Source organism: Saccopteryx leptura, chromosome 6 (assembly GCF_036850995.1).
Source record: "Saccopteryx leptura isolate mSacLep1 chromosome 6, mSacLep1_pri_phased_curated, whole genome shotgun sequence".
NCBI lineage: Eukaryota > Metazoa > Chordata > Mammalia > Chiroptera > Emballonuridae > Saccopteryx > Saccopteryx leptura.
This window is the reverse complement of record NC_089508.1, coordinates 142,908,872-142,932,819: the sequence shown is the minus strand read 5'-3', so window position 1 is coordinate 142,932,819 and position 23,948 is coordinate 142,908,872. Positions and strand designations below refer to the sequence as shown.

At 42.9% G+C, this 23,948-nt stretch overlaps 1 protein-coding gene across 6 annotated transcripts in view; it reads right to left on the bottom strand.

The window, feature by feature from the left end:
- The window catches only part of AMPH (amphiphysin), a 367,517-nt gene that overhangs the window by 193,043 nt on the left and 150,526 nt on the right, over positions 1-23,948 (bottom strand). For all 6 annotated transcript variants that reach the window (XM_066388207.1, XM_066388206.1, XM_066388210.1 and 3 more), the window contains exon 2: positions 14,234-14,314. In XM_066388207.1, the coding sequence (XP_066244304.1) occupies positions 14,234-14,314 (81 nt within the window). The remainder of the gene's footprint in view (positions 1-14,233; positions 14,315-23,948) is intronic.

The window sequence follows — 23,948 nt, the reverse complement described above, 5'->3', positions numbered from 1 at the left end:
TGTAGTTTTTTTTATATAATCCGGCCCTCCAACAGTCCGAGGGACAGTGAACTGGCCCCCTGTGTAAAAAGTTTGGGGACCCCTGGTTTAGGGGATTTACAAGAAACGTTAAAACTTTCAAGGTAATACAATCAAAGACATTCACAAATCCTTTTAGTGTCTATCTCTCCTCCTTTGCCTAGAGGTACACGTTAATCTCAGGATTCCAGGAAGGGGGAAAGAGCTAAAATCAGTGCAGGATGGTAGTTAATTTTGTCTAATTTTATCTTTTATTGAAAGTAAAAGGGAGTTAGTTCCTCAGATAACCTTAATCCTTTCAGAGAACTTAAAACCAAATGACCCTAGTCATCCTTGTAAGTCAGGACACTTCTACATTCCTTTTCCTCCATTTTCCAAAGAAAGGACAGGAAAGCCTGACCTTTCTCCCAGAATATTAATATTAATTTGCAGCTTTTTGGTACCTTACAACAGTTTTAAGACTAAGCCTTTCCCACCCTTTTAATACTAAGATCTGTTCAACATCCTTCTAATACTAAGATCTTCTCAAAACTAAGCCTTTCCCCACACCCTTGACTGTTGCATGATGTGGGGTGGTGCACTCTTATGAGAAATCCCATTTATGCCTCAGATAAGTGGCTTTGTATCAGAGAATTCCTTATTTGTATATTGGCTTAAAGGCTTTAATATTCTACACTATAAAATGGGGCAGACCAGAGGCTCTTGCTTGCTCAGATCCTGTCATCAGCACTGCAGTGGAGAGGCAGCCAAGATGGCGAAGTGCAGGAGGAGAAGCCAGTTTGTGCAGAGTTTGTGCAGAGAGAAATGATAGATACGTAAATTCCAAACTGCCCTCTTGATGTTCCGCTTATCTTTACCTTCTTGGCGACAACTGGTTGGGCTCTCAGTGTGAGTATGGCAGCTTCAGCCTGAGCCTTCTCATCCTCAGAAGAGGAGTTGCAAGCACCTGCTCCCGCTGACTCAAAGCCAATCCACCGGCACGGATGCTGCTGCTTCTTTGGTGACCGTTTAGGCTCCTGTGGCTGCTGGCTTTTGGCCAGAAGCTGAGACTCGAGCTCTTGAATCCGCAGTTGTTTCTCCAACAACTGCCGGTGAAAACGTTCAACTTCCAGGGTAAACTGCAACTCGCAAACCCGTAATTCCTTCTCCAGTGCTTGCTCCAATTCCAGCCTTTCCTGCCGTTCTATTTGCAATTCATACTGAAGCTTTTGACCTCGGGCAGCTTCTCGCACAGAACTCTTGGTTTCCTCTTGAGCAAAAAACATGTAGCCCATGGCCCCTAAAAGGACAGCCATGGGGAGCCAGAGCAGCAACCAGTACTCTATCCCACCCATCAAGGGTGGTGGCCCCATACCAATCTCTGAATCCTGCCGGAAACTACGCCAGTTGTAAGGCCAGGAGCCGCCATCGTGGCCATTCACATGCAGGTTCCCATTGGATTCAGGCAGATGATAAAGAAATGGTGGAGTCGGAGGATGGTGGGCCATCCTATGTATTGGTGTCTCACCAAGACAGGCAAACCACAAAAGAAGACAAGGGAAAAGCAGAAAACCAGCTTTTCCCATGAAGGGCAAGGGATCAGGGAAGCCCCTGCAATCGTGATAGCAGGAACTGACTGAGTAAGCTCCTGGTCTGTCCCACTGTATAGTGTAGAAAACCAAAATCCCTTAATCCAATATACAAACAAGGAAGTCTCCAATACAAAGTCACTTATCCAAGGCATAATTGGATTCCTCATGAGAGTGCACCACCCAGATCATACAATCAGTCAAGGGTGTGGGGAAAAGCTTAGTCCTAAAACCAAACCCCAGGCTACAACGACCTGGCCTGCTTATAGCCTGTCCCCCACACCCAATATAAGTCACAAGCGAGTAAACATATATATCATATTTACAAACTTATTTGACCAACAGAGGGGCTCCGGACATACCAGGATTTTTGATTCAACACCCACATGCTCGAAGCCCCCCAAGGAGGAGCATTCCGGACATACCAGGACTTTTGCTTCAGTATCCCCTCAGGCTCTCCCAAACACTATATAACTTGCCCCTAGTCTGTAACTGGTGCTCTTCTCCCCCAGGAGAAGTGCTCGGCAGGGTTCCTTTCTTCCTTTCAATAACGCCTGTTACTCTGGTCTTTCGGACTCCCATGGATTCCAACATTTGGTGCCGAAACCCGGGACAGGGTACTAACTGCCTGGACGATCCCTCTTTTCTGTCCAAACTTACAACCAGGGAAGCAATGGGCAGTGGCAGCTGGTCCCAGGCTGTAAGGACAGGAGCCATGGCTGTCACTATCAAAGCAGCCACCTGGCCCATGCAGGTTCCCATTGGATTCGGGCAGATGGTAAAGAAATGGCGGATTTGGAGGATGGTGATGTAAAGCCAGTAATCAGGGCCAGGGCCACTATCACAGCCGCCCGGCCCTTGCAGGTTCGCATTGGATTCGGACAGTCGGCAAAGAAACAGCGGAGCCAAAAACTGATGGGCCATAGTCTTTAATCCTAGCTTGCACCCGGCGGGCAAGTAAAAAATACACACTGGGCTCCAAAACCCAGTCACATTCAGTGCTCACAAAGCCACTGACTTATCCGAGTTTCCTAGAATCAAAGGTTTCTAGCTCACCAGACTTATTCTCCTCTGTTCCCCATCTCCGTCCTTATCCCAAATACAAACTCTACACAAACTGGTATCTCACTCAGCACTTCACCATCTTGGCTGCTTCTCCTGGCCTCCTCCATGTGGCCTTTCTCTGCTCTCCTCTGCTCTCTCTTCTAATGATAATTTCAGGAACCAAGAACCAAACTCCCGCTCTGTTCCCATTTTATAGTGTAGAAATCCAAACCCTTAATCCAATATACATAATAGGGAAGTCTCTAATACAAAGTCACTTCTCTGAGGCATGATAGGATTGTACCACCTTACACCAAAAAGGGTAGGAAAGGCTTAATCCCAAAACCAAGCCCCAGGCTACAAGGATTCTGCCTGCCTTTAGCCCACCCCAACACACATTAATACCACCTGGGCAATGGCCTCTTTAACAAAGTGAGCATAATACATTTTATCTGCCCAACAGTGGGCCATCCTATTTATTGGTGTCTCACCAAGACAGGCAAACCACAAAAGAAGACAAGGGAAAAGCAGAAAACCAGCTTTTCCCATGAAGGGCAAGGGATCAGGGAAGCCCCTGCAATCGTGATAGCAGGAACTGACTGAGTAAGCTCCTGGTCTGTCCCACTGTATAGTGTAGAAAACCAAAATCCCTTAATCCAATATACAAACAAGGAAGTCTCCAATACAAAGTCACTTATCCAAGGCATAATTGGATTCCTCATGAGAGTGCACCACCCAGATCATACAATCAGTCAAGGGTGTGGGGAAAAGCTTAGTCCTAAAACCAAATCTTAGGCTACAATGACCTGGCCTGCTTATAGCCTGTCCCCCACACCCAATATAAGTCACAAGCGAGCAAACATATATATCATATTTACAAACTTATTTGACCAACACGGGCTTACTCCCTGATTCTGTTTGGACATGTAATTGTGGGTTGATTGGCCGGCAGTCTAACCCTGTCCTGAACCCCTGCTGGACCAGAGAAGGTAAGGAGTTTCTCCCTTCCCCTTCCCCGTTGACCTCTAAATTTCTCTCTAAAAACACCCCTTTCTGGTCGGACGGTTTTCTCTGACATGCCTCACGTTTTGAGGGGTTTGACTTTCAGTCTCAGTGGACTGCACGGAAGACTAGGCGCCTAGCCAAACCTCTCCACTCTCTCGGACTTCTCGTCCTCAGAGCTCCCTGACAGGTGGTGACGACCTCTATCAGGGACGACTCCCCCACACGGAGATTCTCTCCTCTTGGGACAGTGACAAAAGGTGGGGACGCCCCCTCTTGCTCACCTGTCTCCACTATGGGCTTTTCAGAGTCTAAGCCTTCCGACCAGACACCTCTAGGATGTCTCATAAAAATCCTCACCAAACTCGGTCTCTCAGACCTCAAACTGAAGAAATTAATCTTCTTCTCTAACACGGCATGGCCTCAGTACAGACTAGACAATGACTCCCATTGGCCTGAAAACGGGACATTCAATTACAATATCCTAAGACATCTTGACAATTTCTGCCACCAGACGGGGAGGGCATCAGAAATTCCTTACGTGCAGCCTTCCTTCTCCCTTCTCTCCTGTCCTTAATTTCTGTACCTTCTGTTCCACACGCAGGCTGTTTTTGGCCAAAGAAACCTCACCTAAAACCTCCGCTCCTAATCTTTCCTTCTCCGTGGACTCCCAACTCTCTTCTCCTGCCTGACCCCCGGGGAACCCCTCTCTCGGGACCCCTCTCTAGTCTCTCAGCAAATCTTTTTTGCTGGAGTCTCTTCCCTCCAGAAAGCCTCTTCCCTTCACTAAATCCTGTTTTCTCATTTCACCAGTCTCTCTTTCTCCTCCCCTGCTGGCCAGGGGCCTCTCCCTTCTCCACTGTGTTCTTCGTCCCCGCCCCCCTCCTTAGAAGCTGTGCCTGTCTCATCTCTGACCTCTCTTCCCTCCTTACAAACTGCAGTTCTGTCTCCTCTCCGACCCCTCCTCCTTCCTTACAAACTGTGACTGTGCCTCTTTCCTCCTTGTGCCCTCTCCTCTCTCCTCAGAGCTCTAAATACTTTTGACTCCTCTGACCATGTGGCACCACACCAATACTTTAACCTCCTTCTCTCTTACTGCAGATTCTGACTTTCCTTCTTTCCATCCAGCTGCTCACACTGTCCATCCGTCTGCTTTCTCTCTTCCTCCCCTCTTTGCTGGCAACTCCCTGCCATCTCGAAAAACTTAAAAAACAGAATTGTATATTAAGCTATGTGAGTAAGTAATCTGTCTTGTCTCATTGTCAGAAAATATTTCTAGTGAATTGAAACAAGTGTGCTCATTTAAATTCCTTTATTCATAATATGTGAAGTCTTTGTTTAATGTGTAACTGTGTCTGTTTCTAAGGCCTTAAACCAGTAATTACCCACCTCATAAACCAGGTTTACTCATCCCCATGGAATCTCCCTGCAATACCCCCATCTTTCCTGTTTGAAAACCTTCAGGAGCTTATCACCTCATACAAGCCTTATACCTAATCAATGAGGCAGTAATTCCCCTCCATCCAGTAGTCCCTAATCTCTGTAAATTACTGTCACACATTTTCTCAAACACCATTCATTCACAATCCTAGCCCTCAAGAATGCCTTCTTTACCATTCCTACACCCTGACTCTTACTTTCTGTTTGCCTTTACCTGGACACTAAGCCCCTCAGTGAGATCTGAGCATGGCTTTTAAGGTCTATAATGACCAAGGAAGTAACAGAAAAGGCAAATAAGGCCCAAAAGAAGTCAGGAAATACCAGCTTTTGGCTCCAGCGCCCTAAGGGGCTTCATAGCATTTCATCAAGGCCCTGCTCCAGAGTGGAAAGAAAGGTCATTGAACTGAAGCCTGCCAGGCTTCCCGGCCCCACCGGTGACACACTTGTGCTGTGGAAAGAGGGACATGAGAAGGTAAGCTGCCCCCTTGCTCCATGGAGGGAGGGTTCAGTCTCTTCTAGCCGTGCTCCAGCTACCTGTGACCTGACCTTGCCCAGCGTGCTGGGAATTGCCACTGAAGGCCCAAGGACATCGTTCATTCACGAGCCTAAGGTATTTCTTCCAAGTAGCAGATAAACTGATCTCATTTCTTGTAAACACAAGGGCCATCTACTATGCCTTGCCTGAATATTTAAGTTTTATTTATCCCTCAAAGATCTCTACTGTGGGTATTGACAGTCTGATTTTATTGCTTTATTTAATGTTTAGTATCTCCTTTGTTCCTCTTATCTCAATGCCCCATGCCTATTATAGGCTGGGACCTGCTGGTAATTCCAGCTAGAAGCAGTGGACACTAGGACTTAAACTCTAACTGCAAAGTGTAGAAATGTAACACCCTTTCCCTAAGTACTTGCAGGTTTTATAGGTCACTCAGCAAACTGTTCAAACACTGTCCACGAGGCACTTCCAGCATTACATCACCCAAGGACTGACTTTCACATGGACAGGTCCATACACCATGATCCTGACAACTCCCACTGCTGCTAAAATAGAAAAACGGAATGCCTTACTCCAATCACAAACCTGAAGCTGGTTGGTCTATGTATGGCAAATATATGAAAAAACTAAGGACTCTTTTAGTCAGGTTTTGGGAAAAGGGAAACTAGGATAAAAAGAAAATCAACTTGATTGTCACTAGAGGTTAAAATTTTTTAAATCAAGAGTTCTGACTAGAAAGGAATTGTATGGTTTTGATAATAGAAGGTATAAGGTATGGAAATACTTTTGAAAGAAAAAGGAAAAGCAAGTTGTTATGAAGGCCAGTTATTTCTGGATAAGAAAGTGCATGAAAGTTGAAGGTTTATGTAAGTTGTAGAAGGTTTGTGCAGGTTGTAGGAGATTTGTACCGAGAAAAAAGAATTTGTACAGTCAGAAAACTGGTTTTCAAAGAATGTTTAATCAGTCACCCTAGCTAACAATCCTCTACCCTCCCCACTTATTAGGACAACTCTTTCCTTCACCCTGACCATCTGGAGCTCAGAAACAGAGAAACAAAACCGACCCCTTGTCCTTCTATTTTCTATTCACCTCTCAGCTTGCCTCACCAAATCAGGAACTTTCTATTCATATGGGACCAACACCTATCTGCGTCTCCATACTAATTAGACAAAAACTTGTACCCAAATCTATCTCACCCTAAATATCAACCTAATCCCACCCCATGAGCCTCTTCCAGTTCCTAATACACTATCCATCAATGTGAGGACCAAACAAGCTATACAGGTAATTTCTCTTCTTATTGCTTTAGACATCTCTACAAAAGTAGATCTAGGGACAGGGGGACTAGCCACACTGCCCTGTCTTATTCCTATTTGCTCTCTCTCTCTCTCTCTCTCTCTCTCTCTGAAGCCCAGCGAATTCGTAAACATGGAATCAGTGGTTTCACACAAACTGGGCATCTTACTATTGCCTTTCATTAGTTCACTCACTCTCCTATTTACTTTTCTAACTTTTAAACCCTGATTCTTACATTTGTTTACTAGTTTCTTACAGAACTGCATGCAGACCTTCGCCAATCAGACAATTGGAAAAATCTACCTAACCCTACACATCAACCCTGAAACCTGCCCTCATGAAACAGAAAAATCTGAAACCCTGTATCAGCAGACCTCCTAAATTCTATCTTTCAACCTCTACAGGTCCCCAAACCCTAAAGCTCTCCCATATCCCTGAAGAACTAGGAGAATGAATAGCATTCACCTCTTAATGCTTTTCAGTCTTTTTACCCTTCACATAGTAAGGGGACAAGATCACTGGGTCTTCTTGGCTGAAAAAGAGCCTACAAACAGGCATGAAACATTTCTTTTAGCTCGAACTAACTGTTCTCTCCAGGGCTGCCAGGAAAAATTATCTCTAACATTACCATGGAAGAACTTTCACACACACACCCCTATACAATGCTCCTTATCTCTGCATTGCTAATCTCCAAATACCTGCCTCTTTCTTTATTAAGTTCCTACAGGCCGGGATGAGAGAAATCTCTAGGATTACCTACAATCAAATGCTATACTCCTATTCCCCAGTACCCCAAGGAGAACTTCATGAGGGAAATATCAAATAGGTAGGGATGACAGCAGGAAGAAGCCGTCCCTCAGCCCAAGAAGTTCCCTCCTGAATGTTCTCAAAACCCTCTTCCTCTTTACCACACATATTCAATCCTTCTAAAAAAAACTTACACCAACAGGTTTCCTGTATCTTAAAATCTCCACATGTCCTGTCATTTGAGAGGAACCAGACCAGCACGTCTCATGAGGCTCATCCAGGAGACCATGCATCACCATGTCACTCTGTCCACTCGGCACTCACAGCAAGCAACTGACAATTATTACCCCGCAAAATTTTTTACTTCCTCACTCAGGTTTTCAGAAACATTGCCTGGTTCAGACCTCACAGCATGGAAATTGACGACCTTCTGAACTGGATGAGGGACTTGGCTTGGCAAGATTCCCTTCTTGAGTTCTCTCCAGAAGAAGCAATAAATTTTCCAATTTTTTCTCCTCTTTCTCCTCATCACCCCTCACCATATATTATAAAATTAATAACTGCCTTTCTTTTATATGTAACCACAGAGTCGAGAAATGATAGATATGTAAATTCCAAACTGCCCTCTTGATGTTCCGCTTATCTGTCAGACCTCACCCTTACTGGACTATTGACCCTGAGACAGAGGAATTCCAAAAGCTGACAAGCTGCCCCAAGGAGGAGCATTCCGGACATACCAGGACTTTTGCCTCAGTATCCCCTCAGGCTCTCCCAAACACTATATAACTTGCCCCTAGTCTGTAACTGGTGCTCTTCTCCCCCGGGAGAAGTGCTCGGCAGGGTTCCTTTCTTCCTTTCAATAAAGCCTGTTACTCTGGTCTTTCGGACTCCCATGGATTCCAACAAGAAAGAGATGGAGAACAGAGGTGAATTAGACTGGTGGGGCCTTTGATTCCAGAAATACTGGTATGAGTCAGTATTTGGGGCCCTGAATGGAAAGGGAAGTGTTTTCCCACTGTGTGTATTTTCTCGCCCACTGGGTGCAAGCTAGGATTAAAGGTAATGGTCCACCAGTTCTTGGCTCTGTTGTTTCATTACCGTCTGAGTCAAATGGGAACCTACATAGGCCAGGTGGCTGTGATGGTGGCCGAGACTACTGACCTTACACAGAGGAAGGTCACAATTAACATAATGAAAGACAGATACACTAAATATTCACATCATGATTATCTGTGGTTTAAAAAAAAGAAGTTCTAAGGTACTTGCTAGGCTTATTTGTTCAAATAAACTGCAAAAATTTTCAAAATATACATGTGCTTTGCCACAAATAAAAATTGTATCCAGGTCCTTGCCAGTGGCTCAGTGGATAGAGCATCAGCTCAATGCATATGGACCTCCTGGGCTCAAGTCCCAATCAGGACAGACAGGAGAAGTGACCATCTGCTTCTCCCTGTCTCCCTCTTCCCTTCCTGTAGCCAGTGGTTCAACTGGTTCAAACGTGGACCAGGTGCTGAGGATAGCTCGGTTGGTCTGAGTGCATCAGCTCGGTTGGTCTCAAGCACTATAAACAGCTCGGTACTCAACATCAGCTCCAGATGGGGTTTCCAGATGGATCTCAGGTCAGGGTGCATGCGAGAGTCTGTCTTACTATCTCTCCTCCTCTCACTTAAAAACTATAAATAAGTAAAAAAACCAAACTTTTATCCACACAATAACACAATATGGGAGTATTTTTGTATTACATTTTAAATCTTCTATTCTGTATTATTTTAACCATTCATGTATATAGGTACTAAAACATTTGAAAATTCTTACAAAATTTCACACAGTATACAACATCTCTTCTATTTCAGAAATGAAACCATGCATAGAGAGGCCCTAAACAGGAACTAAGAACCAGGACAGAGTTTAGTGCCCTGAGGCAAAAGGCACAATGGCTTTACTGACAAAAGTACCCTATGCAGCACAATAGGGACAGATTAGCAATTCTAATTGATCAGTAGATGGGGACTACTTCCCCTGCCCTTTTGTCTGCTCTAAAGAAGTTCCCTTCTTGGCTTCTTCATTCTCCTCTCTGCTTCCTGACTTCCTCATTCTCATCCCTGCTTCTATTTGTGTGTATCAATAAACATAGGAACTGAGGGTCAGGGCTGTCTCATAAAATCTGCATAGGGGATTGTGAGGGGGGATCTCCCCTAGGTCCCTAGGTGCACACAATGTGGTCTCCAAGTGTTGGAATCCATGGGAGTCCGAAAGACCAGAGTAACAGGCTTTATTGAAAGGAAGAAAGGAACCCTGCCAGGCACTTCTCCTGGGGGAGAAGAGCACTGGTTACAGACTAGGGGCCAGTTATATAGTGTTTGGGAGATCCTGAGGGGATACTGAGGCAAAAGTCCTGGTATGTCCGGAATGCTCCTCCTTGGGGGGCTTGGAGCATGTGGGTGTTGAATCAATAGTCCTGGTATGTCCGGAGCCCCTCCTTGGGGCGGGTTGTCAACTTTTTGGAATTCCTCTGTCTCAGGGTCAATAGTCCAGTAAGGGTGAGGTCTGACAGATAAGCGGAACATCAAGAGGGCAGTTTGGAATTCACGTATCTATCACCAAGTAGTCATTGTCTCCACAACACATGCCCCAGGAATGTGCTTAATCTGATCATTCTGCCACTAATTTAGCTTCAAGTGCAAAGCACTGGGTCCTGTGGAGATCCAGTGGTGAAAGCGTCCACAAAGGGTCCCTGTGACGCGAGACCAGGGAAGAGAAGACATGACTCCCTCTGTCCATTACTGGATAATCCTAATAATTGGAATCACTGGCTCCAAATTCTCACCACTGGAGAGGGTTCCAGGTCCCACTATTTATGTTCTTCGTTGTTTTTATGACAGCAATGCTAGGCCGGAGAGAAGTGGCAGGGCTCTGGCATCTAAAAGCGGGAACAAAAGGTCTGCAGGTGTGAGTGTGAGACTCCCTTCCCCGTTATTTGAAGCACTGTTCCCAGATCATACTTCCAGTAGGTACTCACATCTGTGCTCACTGAAAATGACCAAATAATTGGTTACATGGCCCAACCAGCCCAAGTTATTTTGTTGTCATTTTCATTAGCACACTCGCTAACACAGGCATGGCTTCTTAGTGGGGAGGTTTATTGGCAGAAAGAAGGAAGAGAAACCACAGACACTCTTTCCACTTTCCTTCGCCCATTAATGGACCTGTCATCAAGATCCAGTGAACTGAAAGCACCAGTCAGTTCTGCTCCTTGTTTGCTGCTCTCATAAGAAAGAAAAAATAGAAAAGGAAAAGCCCTCTGGGGAGGAAATGATGTAGTCAGTTTTTGTTATTTCTTTAAACTTTCATAGCCCTTGCTCTCCTTACACGAAGCACCATCAAGAGTCCTGGGCTCCCGGTGCAGCTCACTTTTCCCTGCTCGTTCTACCTCAGCAGCTGGGAAAGCTGGACACAAAACTGCAGCCACAGGGAGCTCATGGACAACCAAGGGCATGTCCAGACCCTGCATCCATGTTCTCAGTCTAACTCACACCACCTTTTAGGTAGAGACGTTTCGGTTGGAAAAGAAAATTGAGGGTTGGAATCAAATATAAGCTAAGCCTCAAGACAAAGTTCAAACACAGACCCTCTGCCACCTTTGATTCCAACATGAACAAGTAGGGTAGACAGCAATAATTCTGAGGACCCTTATGATTTTATAAGGGGAATTTAAAAGTAAGAGCATCAGGGCCCAAAATGTTTGAATATTTTCTAGAATATTTTTAAATGGTTTGCTTTTAGCTAAGTATTATTTATTTATTTACAGGGACAGAGAGTCAGAGAGAGGGACAGATAGGGACAGACAGACAGGAATGGAGAGAGATGAGAAGCATCAATCATCAGTTTTTCGTTGCGACACCTTAGTTGTTCATTGATTGCTTTCTCAAATGTGCCTTGACCGTGGGCCTTCAGCAGACCGAGTAACCCCTTGCTGGAGCCAGCAACCTTGGGTTCAAGCTGGTGAGCTTTGCTCAAGCCAGAGGAGCCCGCGCTCAAGCTGGTGACCTTGGGTTCTCGAACCTGGGTCCTTCTGCATCCCAGTCCAACACTCTATCCACTGCGCCACCGCCTGGTCAGGCTGCTTTTAGCTAAGTATTAATTGTGATTAGATACTATCCATTTTTACTTTTAGATTTGAAAATATGTGTATATATATATATATTCATAGAAAAATATGGAATCTAGATTATCTAGGGAAGATCATTTTTCTAGCACATGTTGCCTTTAGATAATGCCTCTGCCTTTGGAGTAATGATTCAGCATTACATTAATAATAAAATCATAGGCCCTGTAGAGGTCACTGCATCTTGGTAGGTTCTCCTTTCTAGGTTCATGTTTCTATATAAGTACCACATCTTTTTCAGCATCCGCAACACATGTGAACAGGTCACCAACACATTTTGGGATGTTTTCCTTTATAGAGTATCAATAAATTCAGTTCTACTATTCTTCCCAAGTTTGAAAATGAGTCTCCTTATTCTCCTCCCACCACATTCCTGCTTACCTTCCCTCCCTCTAAAATACAGACAAAGTTAAGGTACCATACCTCCTCACTGCATTAAAGTCACAACAAATTTATTGTTTCTGATCAAAACAAAAAACAGGAAAATGAGCATGTGCAGATTCAAGATGCTTTTGATGTAATAATATTTTCAATGAACCAAAGGCAAATGCCACATGCTTGTCATGAACTTATTCCTAAAGTTACGCTTCCCAAGGTTAGCCACCAGGGCTGTGAGCATAATGCCATAAAAATGATAGATAAGGCCCTGGCCGGTTGGCTCAGTGGTAGAGCGTCGGCCTGGTGTGCAGAAGTCCCAGGTTCGATTCCCGGCCAGGGCACACAGGAGAAGCGCCCATTTGCTTCTCCACCCCTCTCCCTCTCCTTCCTCTCTGTCTCCCTCTTCCCCTCCCGCAGCCAAGGCTCCATTGGAGCAAAGATGGCCCGGGCGCTGGGGATGGCTCCTTGGCCTCTACCCCAGGCACTAGAGTGGCTCTGGTTGCAACATAGCGATGCCCCGGAGGGGCAGAGCATCGCCCCCTGGTGGGCAGAGCTTCGCCCCCTGGTGGGCATGCCGGGTGGATCCCGGTCGGGTGCATGCGGGAGTCTGTCTGACTGTCTCTCCCCATTTCCAGCTTCAGAAAAATACAAAAAAAAAAAATGATAGATAAAATAAACCCAAGAACAAAGAACTCTTTAGCCCCATAAGAATGTACCAGGTAGGAAGGCTATTTTTCAAAGCATAGAGTGTCAAGTAGGGAAAACTATAAACATGGTCCGTTCTTCTATCCAGATCCAATCCCTTAAAGGAGGCTCTTAGGATGGCCCTGCAATCCAGGGAACTGACTGACAAGCTCATCTGTGGGAAGTGGTCTTGGTCTAAGACAATGACCTATATGAGTGCTACTCTAAAGCATGAGAGCATGTATGAGAACTCACCAAGTGAGAGGACAGGAAGACATGGAACATTGTTTCTCAAGGAGCAGACTGTGCGGCAGCACCTTACTTTATGGGCCTAAGTTCAACATTTCTCTAGGAATTTCCTTTTCTAACTTTATAAATCCATAGCTCTCCATAACACTCAGTTATATTGACATAATTTGTTTTCCTCTCTATTACTGTTTTCTTCCCCGACCCCCCTCTTTTCTCATATACTCAGCCCTGAGGCCCCCAATTTTCTCTGTGGATACTGGTAGCTCCAATGGCAACAGGACAATAAACCCATGTCCTTACACTGTCCCTGTGTCCAAACCCCACTGTCCTCAGGATTGGGACACCTTCTTCTAGCCCAGCCTTCCTCCACCTCACCTTTAGAATGACCCCCAGGTCTGAAGCTGCTAACCTCACAGCCACCATGTGTCTTTCCTCTCCCTGACCCTTGTGCTGGACCTCTAAAGAGTGATGTGTTAACCAATCAGACAAGCCTCAGAGATACAGACAAATAAATTTTAAAACAGTGTCTTTATTCATGTGTCTGTTCAACACATGGCAGCCCGCTAAAGGACCAAATATCAGAAATTGTGTTTCTAAACCTTTATTTGATGGCCTCCTCTGAGGACCCTTTCTAGACATTTCTTTCTAGTATCGCCCCCACACACACAGAATTTTAATACCGCAGACATTCTATATATCTGTTTATATAATATATACATATAAAAAGAGTATGATGTTTTTCACCTTCATGGGGGAGATATTAATATACCCCCCCCCCCTCAGAGAATGCACAATCCTGAAGCAGGAAGCAACTGAGGTAATCTTGCCAAAATCTTTAACTACCACTAACACTCAGTGGAGTATAAATCACTGCCATTAGCCTTGCCATAGATCTGCAGTCTACACTGAATAGCTCCGGAGAAGCAGTCTTAATTTCCAGATTCTAAACACAACTCTTCTTCCTGCATGCAGTGTGCCTCTTCCCATGCCTTCTGCAGGAAAGCTGCAGAGCCAGTCCCGCGACCCGCCGGTTAATACCAGCCCCAGTGAAGATCTTTCTTCAACCTTAAAGCATTTTCGTTATACTCTGAAGTACAAACACTGGCAACCCATTCCCCACTCCAAAAATCAGATAAATGCACTCACCTCTTGCCGTTTGAAGTTCTGGACATATTCTTCAAACTGTTCATCTTTTGTCTCATCTGCTTTCCCAAGCTTCTGAAGTACCTAGTTTGCAAATAAAACATAATGGTTTAATAATGGTTTTGCGTAATAGATAGAGCAAGGCTGTTCATTTGCTTTTGTGAGAATTTACTTTCAGCCCAGGCAGATTTTTTGTTTCTTGGCTTGATGGCTTTGGAGCCGAACACACTTGGATTTTAATTACAGTCCTACCACTCACATGCTGTGTGACCTTGAGCAAGTATCATGCTAGGTGAATTTATTTCTTTATTTACATATCTGTTTCCTCCAGTAGGCCACACGACTTAAAAGCTATGTCTTGTCTTCTTTTTCTCCAAGGAGATAATTTTAATATTTTATAATAAATCTGAAATATAAAGTTTTTAAAGAAGCCAAAAATATGTTATGTTATCAGTACACAATGATTTCTAGCTATTTTATTTTTAATTTTTTATTGAATTTATTGGGGTGACATGGTTGATAAAATTGTACAGGTTTCAGGTGTATGATTCATCATCTGTGTATTGTATTGTATTGTGTGTTCACCACCCCAAGTCAAGTCTCCTTCCATCCCCATCGACCCCACCCTGTACCCTCCTCCACCTCTCACCCCCATACCCTCCTACAATCCCCACACTGTGCTCTGTGTCTATATGATGTTTGTTCTTTGCTTGATATTCCTTCTCTTTTTATCCAAAGCATCAGTCACAATGTTTGATGCATAATAGGTACTCAATTTTTTGTTAAGCAGTGAAGCAAAGTTATTTGACTAAAGTATTAACCTACCTCATAAAAATTGGAATTACTGGAGTCAAGCACAAGGTAAGTTCTCTGTCAACAATTTATAATAATTCCTTCAACTGAATAAACACTCAAAGGAGAAATGGGCTACACAAGACCCACACTGAGCACTGCTCACCCAGAAACACAAAGACAAATAAAACAAAGCCCCAGCACTGAATCATGGAATTTTTACTGACCTGCTTCTGGGCCCAGTGCTGCTAAAACTGGGCTTCAGTGCAAACCCAGGCCCAGCAGAGGCAGCCACACACTGTGGATTGTTTGTAGCTCCAAATAGATTGCCAAGGGTCAGTCACAGGCAGCATCTTACAATGGCCTGAATCAAAGTCCCTTCCAAAAATCGCAGAACCAATATGGCCAGTGGCCAGCTTCAGACAACATCGAGCAGGATCCAATAAGCTTCACAAGCAGCATGGCCAAAGGGAGAGCTTGGCAGGCACCAAACCCAGCTGAGGAAGATTCCACTTTGTGTGGTCAGCACCTGCCCAGCCCCTCGCACACTGTGGTCATGGCTGCGCCTGACTGCATACAGCCTGAAGGTCGATCCACGCACGAATGGGCCAAAAGTCATAAGGCTCAACTGAAACAGGAGGACCCACATAACCTACACAGGGACATTTCTGGAGCACCCAGCTCAGGTGTTTAAGACTTCACCATGCCACCCCACAAAGACTGGGAGTCATAGAAGATATATCTAACACATAGAAACACACACACACACACACACATGAAAACAGCCAGAAACAGGCCTCAAATGACAGAATGAGAGAACTCTCCAGAAAAAGAACTAAATGAAATGGAGGCAAGCAAGTTATCAGATATAGCGTTCACAGAACTGGTTTTAAGGATGCTCAAGAGCATGAAATAGGACATAGAAACCATAAAAACGGACTAGTCAGAAATAAAGAGCATGATATCTGAAATGAAAAACACCCTCAAAGCAATAAAATGGTTAGATGAAGCAGAGAATCAAATAAGTAATTTGGAACACAAGGTAGGAAAATATACCTAATCAGCACAGCAAAAAGAAAAAAGAATTTTAAAAAATGAGGGTAGTTTAAGGGACTTTTGGGAAAAGATGAAGTGTAACAACATCTACACCATGACGGTATTAGGAGATAGAGAGACCAACAGATCAAGAGACTATTTGAAAAAATAATAACTGAAAACTTCCCTAACCTCACCTTTATACTCAATTAATATTTGCCAAAGGAGGCACAACATACAATGTGGTAAAGATAGTCTTCAATAAATGGTGTTGGGAAAATTAGACAGATATGTGCAAAAAAAATGAAACTAGACCATCTTCTTACACTATAAGCAAGAATAAACTCAAATGGATTTAAGACTCAAATATGGCCCCGGCTGGTTGGCTCAGTGGTAGAGTGTCAGCCTGGCATGTGGATGTCCTGGGTTCAATTCCTGGTCAGGGCACACAGAAGAAGGAACCCTCTGTTTTTCAACACCCCCCCCATTCTCCTCCCAAAGCCATGGCTCAATTGATTCAAACATGTTGGCCCTGGGCACTGAGGATGGCTCCATTGAGCCCCCCCTTCGAATGTTAAAAATAGCTCCAATGTAAGCAAGGCCCTAGGTGGGCAGAGCATCTGTCCCAGACGGGGTTGCCAGGTGGAACCCAGTCGGGGTGTATGTGGGAGCCTGTCTTTCTCTCTCCCCTCCTCTTACTTGGAAAAGAAAAAAAAGACTTAAATGTTAGACACAAAACCACAAAAATCCTAGAAGAAAACATAAGCAGTAAAATATCAGACATTAGTTGTAGCAATACTTTTCCTGATATATCTCTTCAGGCAAGGTAAACAACAGAAAAAAATATATATATATACATGGGACTACATCAATGTTATAGTAATATAATGTTATAGTAATTAAATTTATAGAAATATAAAAACAGAAATATGGAAGATATATAAAAGTAATTGAGATATAATATTAAAATCAATTTAGGAAATTAAAGTTATGTCATCTGGATAGGAATTAATATAGTGTATGTGTGAAATTATACATAGATAAGAAGTAGCTTGATGTCATAAGTTTGTAAGTTAACATAAATAAGAACATCTTAAAAAGTGGTTTGATGTAACATTTCAGTAGATTAACATAAAAGGAATTCCCTGGAGGAACTCCCAAAAAGGTGGTTTGAGGTGATAATCCTGTTGATTGATACCTGTTAGAAGGCATTGGCTGGAAAAGGTACTAAAGCTGAGGGGCCCCCTGCTGCAGTAGTCACCCAGACTCCAACGTGAATGTGGACTGTCTCCGTGCCTCTCTGAGCTCTGACCAAAGTCAGCCGAGAGGAGCATGCCGATGGGCCCCCTTAAGCTGTACCCAGGCACGCCAAAAGGATTTGTGAGTAATAAACTGCCTGTGTGATTCTTGCAACTAACTCTGTGTCGGTCGTGTCTTTCCTCCCGTGGCAGTTGGTGTCAGCACTGATTAGTAGCATCCTCATAGTGGCCTCAAGTGTAGTCTCGAAGAGGCTGCCAGCCTGCTGATAAGCAGGAGTGTCCCACTGCACAGGGAAGTCGAATCAGGACCACCTGATCGACATAGAGCTTGGGCTCTGCTGAGACAACCAAACTAAAAAATTTTGCATAACAAAGAAAATCATCAACAAAATAAAACATATTTGTCCATAATATATCAGATAAGGGATTACTATCCAAAATTTATAAAGAGCCTATAACACTCAACACCAAAATAACAATCCAATTTCAAAATGGGCAAAGGACCTGAGTAGACACTTCTCCAATGAGTACATATAAATGGCCAATAGACATATGAAAAGATGGTCAATGTCACTTATAATCAGAGAAATGCAAATTAAAATCACAATGCAGTATCATCTAACACCTGTCAGAAAGGCTACCATCAATAAATCAACAAACAAGCGTTGGTGAGGATGTGGAGAAAAGGGAACCCTCCTGCACTGCTGGTGGGAATGCAGACTGGTGCAGCCACTGTGGAAAACAGTATGGAGATTCCTCAGACAATTAAAAAAGGAACTTCGTCATGACCCAGCAATTCTACTTCTAGGATTTTATCAATACAACAACAACAACAAAAAAAAACCTCAAAACACTAACTGGAAAGAATACATGCACCCTTATGTCCACTGCAGTATTATTTACAATAACCACACAAGTGTCTGTCAGTAGATGAATGAATAAAAGAGCTGTGGTACATTACAAAATGGAATACTATTTGGCCATAGAAGGAAAAAAGTAAATATTACCCTTTGCAATAGCATGGATGGAGCTAGAAAACATTAAGCTAAGTGAAATAAGTCAGTTAAAGAATAGCAAATACCACATGATCTCACTCATATGTGGAATCTAATGAACAAAATGAACTAACAAACAAAATAGAAACAGACTCAGAGAGCAGGCTGATATCTGTGCGTGTGGGGGGAGGGTACTGGGGAACTGAGCGGGGGTTGTGAAGGGATTGAGTAAAAAAGAAAGAGAAAATCTCATGGACATGCACAGCAGTTTGGTGAATTCTGGTGATGGGGGTGAAGGGAGGCGGAGGATGTTATGGGGAGATAAATGGTGATGGACAGAGACTTTACTTGGCATAGTGAATACACAATACAGTGTACAGATGATGTGTTGTGGAATTGTGCCCCAAAATCTATGATTTTGTTAACCAGTGCCACCCCAAAAAAGTCAATAAAAAATTAAAATATACATGTTTCCAGATTCTGGGCAAAGAAAGAAATTTATAATCTAGTGGAGTAGACAGGCTCACAAATAACACAGACAATGGGTAATAAGCAGTGAGGAGCTGCAAGTTATTGTCAACAGTGTCACTTACAGCCGAGGTCAGGGAATGCTCCATGGATGGTTTCAAACGATGCTGGAAATCCCAGCAGACAGAAATGTGTCATGCTACGTTACAGCCAGAGAAGCAGCCTAAGCCAAGCTGACTGAAATAACCAGTATGCTCTGTGGGACTCGGCAGGAGTGGTCTGTCTTCCTAGAGATCAGGGCTGCTGTTATGAAAGGAAGTTCTCAGAGATTTAGCAGGAAGTTACTTCAGGACAAAGCAGAAGAATCCTGAGAGGAACAACTGGGTTCACATTCAGTATTCCCATATCTGATTTCTACAACACCAACTTACTCAAAAATATAAAAACCTGGCCCTGGCCAGTTGGCTCAATCGTAGAATGTCAGCCAGGTGTGTGGATATCCTGGGTTCAATTCCCAGTCAGGGCACAAAGAAGAAGAACTCATCTGCTTCTCCATTCCTCCTCCTCTCACTTCTCTCTCTCTCTCTTTCTCTTTCTCTTTTCCTCCTACTGCCACTGCTTGAATGGAGCAAGTTGGCCCCAGGCACTGAGGATGGCTCCATGGCCTCTGCCTTAAGCACTAAGAAGAGCTCAGTTGCTGAGAAATGGAGCAATGACCCAGATGGGCAGAGTATCACCCCCTTGAGGGCTTGCTGGGTGAATTCCGGTCAGGGCGCGCGCAGCAGTCTGTCTCTGCCTCCCCTCCTCTCACTGTATTAAAATGTATATATAAAATAAAATAAAAATTTAAAGAATATAAAAACTCCATAAATATTGCATTCTCGAAATGCACACATGCTATGACATTCCCAAATATGTTTTTATGAATTGTTAACATTTGGACATTTAAACATGTACTCACACAAAGCACTTTCTAAGGCTAGGCTTTAAATCAGATTTGTTTCCTAAAATCAAAGATATAAGCTTGTACCAATTAACAAGTTTTATTAATGATGCTTTTCAAGGCAAAGACAGTGAGAAAAGGCATCCCGCAAAATAAGAAGAGACAAAATAGATCCCTGGGTGTCCTTTTTAAAGCAGGGCCGGCCTTGCACTTCTGACTGGCTTCCTACCAACTGGGCTGTTTACTGCTGCTCCATGGAGACAGGCAAAACTGAAGATTTTTGTGAGCAAGAGATGCAAATTGTTTCTGAACAATGGAAAGGCTTATGATCCTTTAGTACATTAATTTAATTAAGAAATCTTATTCTAAAATCCCTTTATTAAATAGTCAGAATCACCCAGCTCCTCAAATAAACTTTGATTTAGTTTTAACATCTTACTGGATGTCTCATTAATTAATGAGTTGAATAAAATCTATGGCACATGTTTATTTCATGTTTATATGAAAATCTTGCCTTTTTTTGTGACAGAGACAGAGAAAGACAGAGAGGGGGACAGATAGGGACAGATGCCGGGGTCCAGCCCCGGGGGGGATCCAGGGGTCCCACAGGAAGAGACGGCGTCGGCGAAATCGAGTGAGAGAGCCGAATTCTTTTCTTTCTCTTTATTCTCTAGTTAGCATTTACTGCCAGGCATCTCTACCAAATGCTAGTACAGCTCCTTTTTTATACACACACACCAAGTTACAATTACATGGTATTAATCATTGCTTCTGTTTTACTATGTTTACATGTTTCCAGATAACAGTTAGTTTATATCTGTAAACTACAAATCATTCAAAGTACAACTAAAAAATAACTTGAATCGGTAAAAGCTTTTAAAGGATTAGTACTAACTAATAACTCAACTTTACTGTTGTTTGTGAGTCAAGGGGCAGAGAGAGATTAACAGACAAAATCATTAAGGACTAGCAAATGACCACCGCTTGCTCAGGCAAATGGCCTTGAGTTTATGCAGTGTCCTGACTTTCCTCACAAGATAACAAAAGGCTTGCCCATTAAGAAATTGACATAACATTAAGAGTAACTTTTACTTAAAGATATATAGAGTGCACTCGCAAGATAGCTTAGTAGCAACATAATTTCAGAAGACATTAATTGCTATTGCTTCTATGGATGCCCCCCCCCATACCTCTCATTATCAGAAGAAAGAATTTTTGGGAAAGTTTATAAATCTCATGAGAGTGTCTCACTGAGAAAGCCCAGCAACTGCCTTCAGTCATAAAACAATTCTCTTAGCAAAACATTCTTTTCTTGCTGACTGCATTCCTATCCCAGGCCATGCAACGGGCCATTCCATAACACCTTACCTAAAATTCTATTGTCTAGTCAAACTTTATTTATTTACTATATTCATACACTAGCTAAGTTCTAGCTATATTCTTTTTAACATGATTAATAAGAAGAAATTCTCCTACAAACTTAACCCTTTATGAGGGATATCATAGCCAGCCTCTTATGTTTATGAGCCCAGTTCAAGGGGCTTACAGGCTTTTCTGTGGAACTTACACCTTCTGTCTCATTTCCAAAGAAATTACTACAAATCTACAGGGAAAGCACGGTACTATTATCCCTGTGCCACAAATAATAGCACACACCCAGAAAAAGGGGGGATATAAGGCCAGATTAATTCAAAAGATTAAAGGGGGAAGTATCGTGCCTTTCCTTGCGGTGACTTTGTCAACCCGCAGCTGTTGGTCTTTACTGCGGTAACTCTATCTTCTTTTGCTGTGACTTTGTCAACCAGCAGTTGTGGATCTTCTTCTGCTGTGACCTAGTTAGCCAGCATTAGTGGATCGGCTCCCGACATCTCCCCCTTTTTTATTATTTAAATAAAGCTTTTGTATTTTCACCGTTGTTTCTCTGAGATTGCTGTTTAAGAGTCGGAACATGACTGGAAGGACAAGAAGAGTGATAATTGCCACAGCTATTATTATGCCTATATCAGTAGCCAGAGAGGTCAGGCCATGCATAGAAAACATACTTTTAATGTTTTCAACAAATTGATCAGCTACTTCTGAGGCAGAGACTAAAGAGCCTGAATGTCCTAAGTTTTGTATCTGCTGATGTAATTCCCTTAAATCTAAACTAATATCACTATTATTCCATACACCTAACAAGTGATTCTGTACATTATTCCATGCTATGATAGACTGATTGTATTCTAAAGGAGTCACACATATCCACTTGAATCCTGCATGGCATCTAAGAGTCATTCTAGCTTTCATAGCTAACAGCTCATTACATATGTGAATAAAAGCCTCCTCTAAAGTATTCACTTTCAATTCTAACTTCCTATCTATAGTCTCCTGTACTGCTAATGCAAGAGATATATTACGAGATAAACTATCCACATGATTTGCAGTGTGAACTGATTGAGCTAAAGCAGTGGTGGAAGCAGCTACAGATCCTATAATAGCAATAAGAGCAGTAATTCCCAAAATCAATTCAGCAACAAATCGCTTTCCTCGATGGTGAGCAAGCGCTTCAGAAGCAGCCTGTAGTGCATGCAACCCTGGGTCATCATACCAAGGCTGAGACAAACTAACAGGTAACATCACATAAGGTGGCTGCCGCAAAATAAACATAACTTGAGCTTTGGTGTCATAAGATAGACAGTTTGTTAAAACACAGCGAGAGCAGGAAATGCTAAACATAGAATTATAAGTACTAACAGAAAGATTACTGTCCATAGTAGCAATCAAGAGTACATAAGGAGCCTGTACACAAGCCTGAACAAAAATATTCTGAACAGGATAAGGGTAAGGCCTAACCAAATATGCTGGTGCAGCAGCTGCAATTAGCTGCCAAAGCTTTGTTTGATACCTGGTGATTAATTCATCCTGATAAGTCAGCTGTGCAGGTATCCATCCAGCAGACTGCCAACGTGTGATGATTTTATTTAAAGGATTATATTTATCTGACCAACTGTAATCGTCTCTCATTTTCTGCACTAATTTTCTATAATCATATTCAGAATAAGGACTAGACCAATCTTGTACAGTGAAATTAACAGCATATGCAGTATAATTCATATAATTGTAATATGCACATTCTTGCCATGGGGGAAAACCAAATCTATTCTCCACAGACCACCAGTAAGACTCTTGAGTTGCCTTTTTTGGAGGATAAAGTTTACATGGGTGAAATCCCTTAGGAGGCAATGTAACAGGATTATACTCATGGGTGTCAGGGCCTCCAGGCATTAAAATTGTGAGAGACCATAAGTCTCTTGTTGGGTGTCCAGGTTTATTACTTTTAGGAGAGTCAGTCAAAATAGTCTTAAGTGTAGTAGAAAAACATCCAGAAATCTTGTGAGTATTATTAAACATAAAACATATAGGTACCTTATCCGTTTTTCCATGAAATGAGAAATTTGAATTAGTTTTATGCATAATAAAAGAACTACATGATCCTCCCAAAAACTTAGTATGATTATTAAACACAGGTATATCATCTCCTCCCCAAGTAACAGGCTTAACTAATGGTGGATTTGGAATATAAGCCCAATAAGATTTGTTTTGTTCAGTAGCCTCAACATTAAGTACCTGAATTGAAAGTACAGCTAGCATAACAATAAACATATTAGCAGGGTTACGATGTATGTTTTGTTGATGACAAATTAAATCAGCCCTCTCAGTCAATGCCTTCAACTGGTCCCAGGTTGGTGGGTTGACAGTTCTAGTAGAGTGAATCATCCGTTGACTATGATAGGGAGGTCGTCTAGCTTCCTGTAGTGACAATCGCTGTATCCCTCGAGTAACAGGATTATACAGAGAGTTCTTTGATGGCTTTTGCTGGAAAGTCACTGGTGATGCGGGTGGCACAGGAGTCTCCTTCTGGCTGGGAGGGGGCAGCAGATTTCTAGAAGTCTTAGTGGGATAAATTACTGATTGTCTTTTTAGAAATTGCAGCAGTGGGCAAGCAGGAAGATGAAATAAAACCTGCCCTGTAAAATTACTAAAAGCAATCTGAATTTAGATTCACAAATTTTTGACAAAGCGTGGGACTGTTTTTCATTCCCTGGGGTAATACCTTCCATTGATATCTCTCATAAGGTTGTTTAAAATTTTCTGATGGCAGACTAAATGCAAACCTTCGACAATTCTGTGTAGCTAATGGTATAGTAAAAAAGCAATCCTGTAAATCTATAACAATTACACTGTAG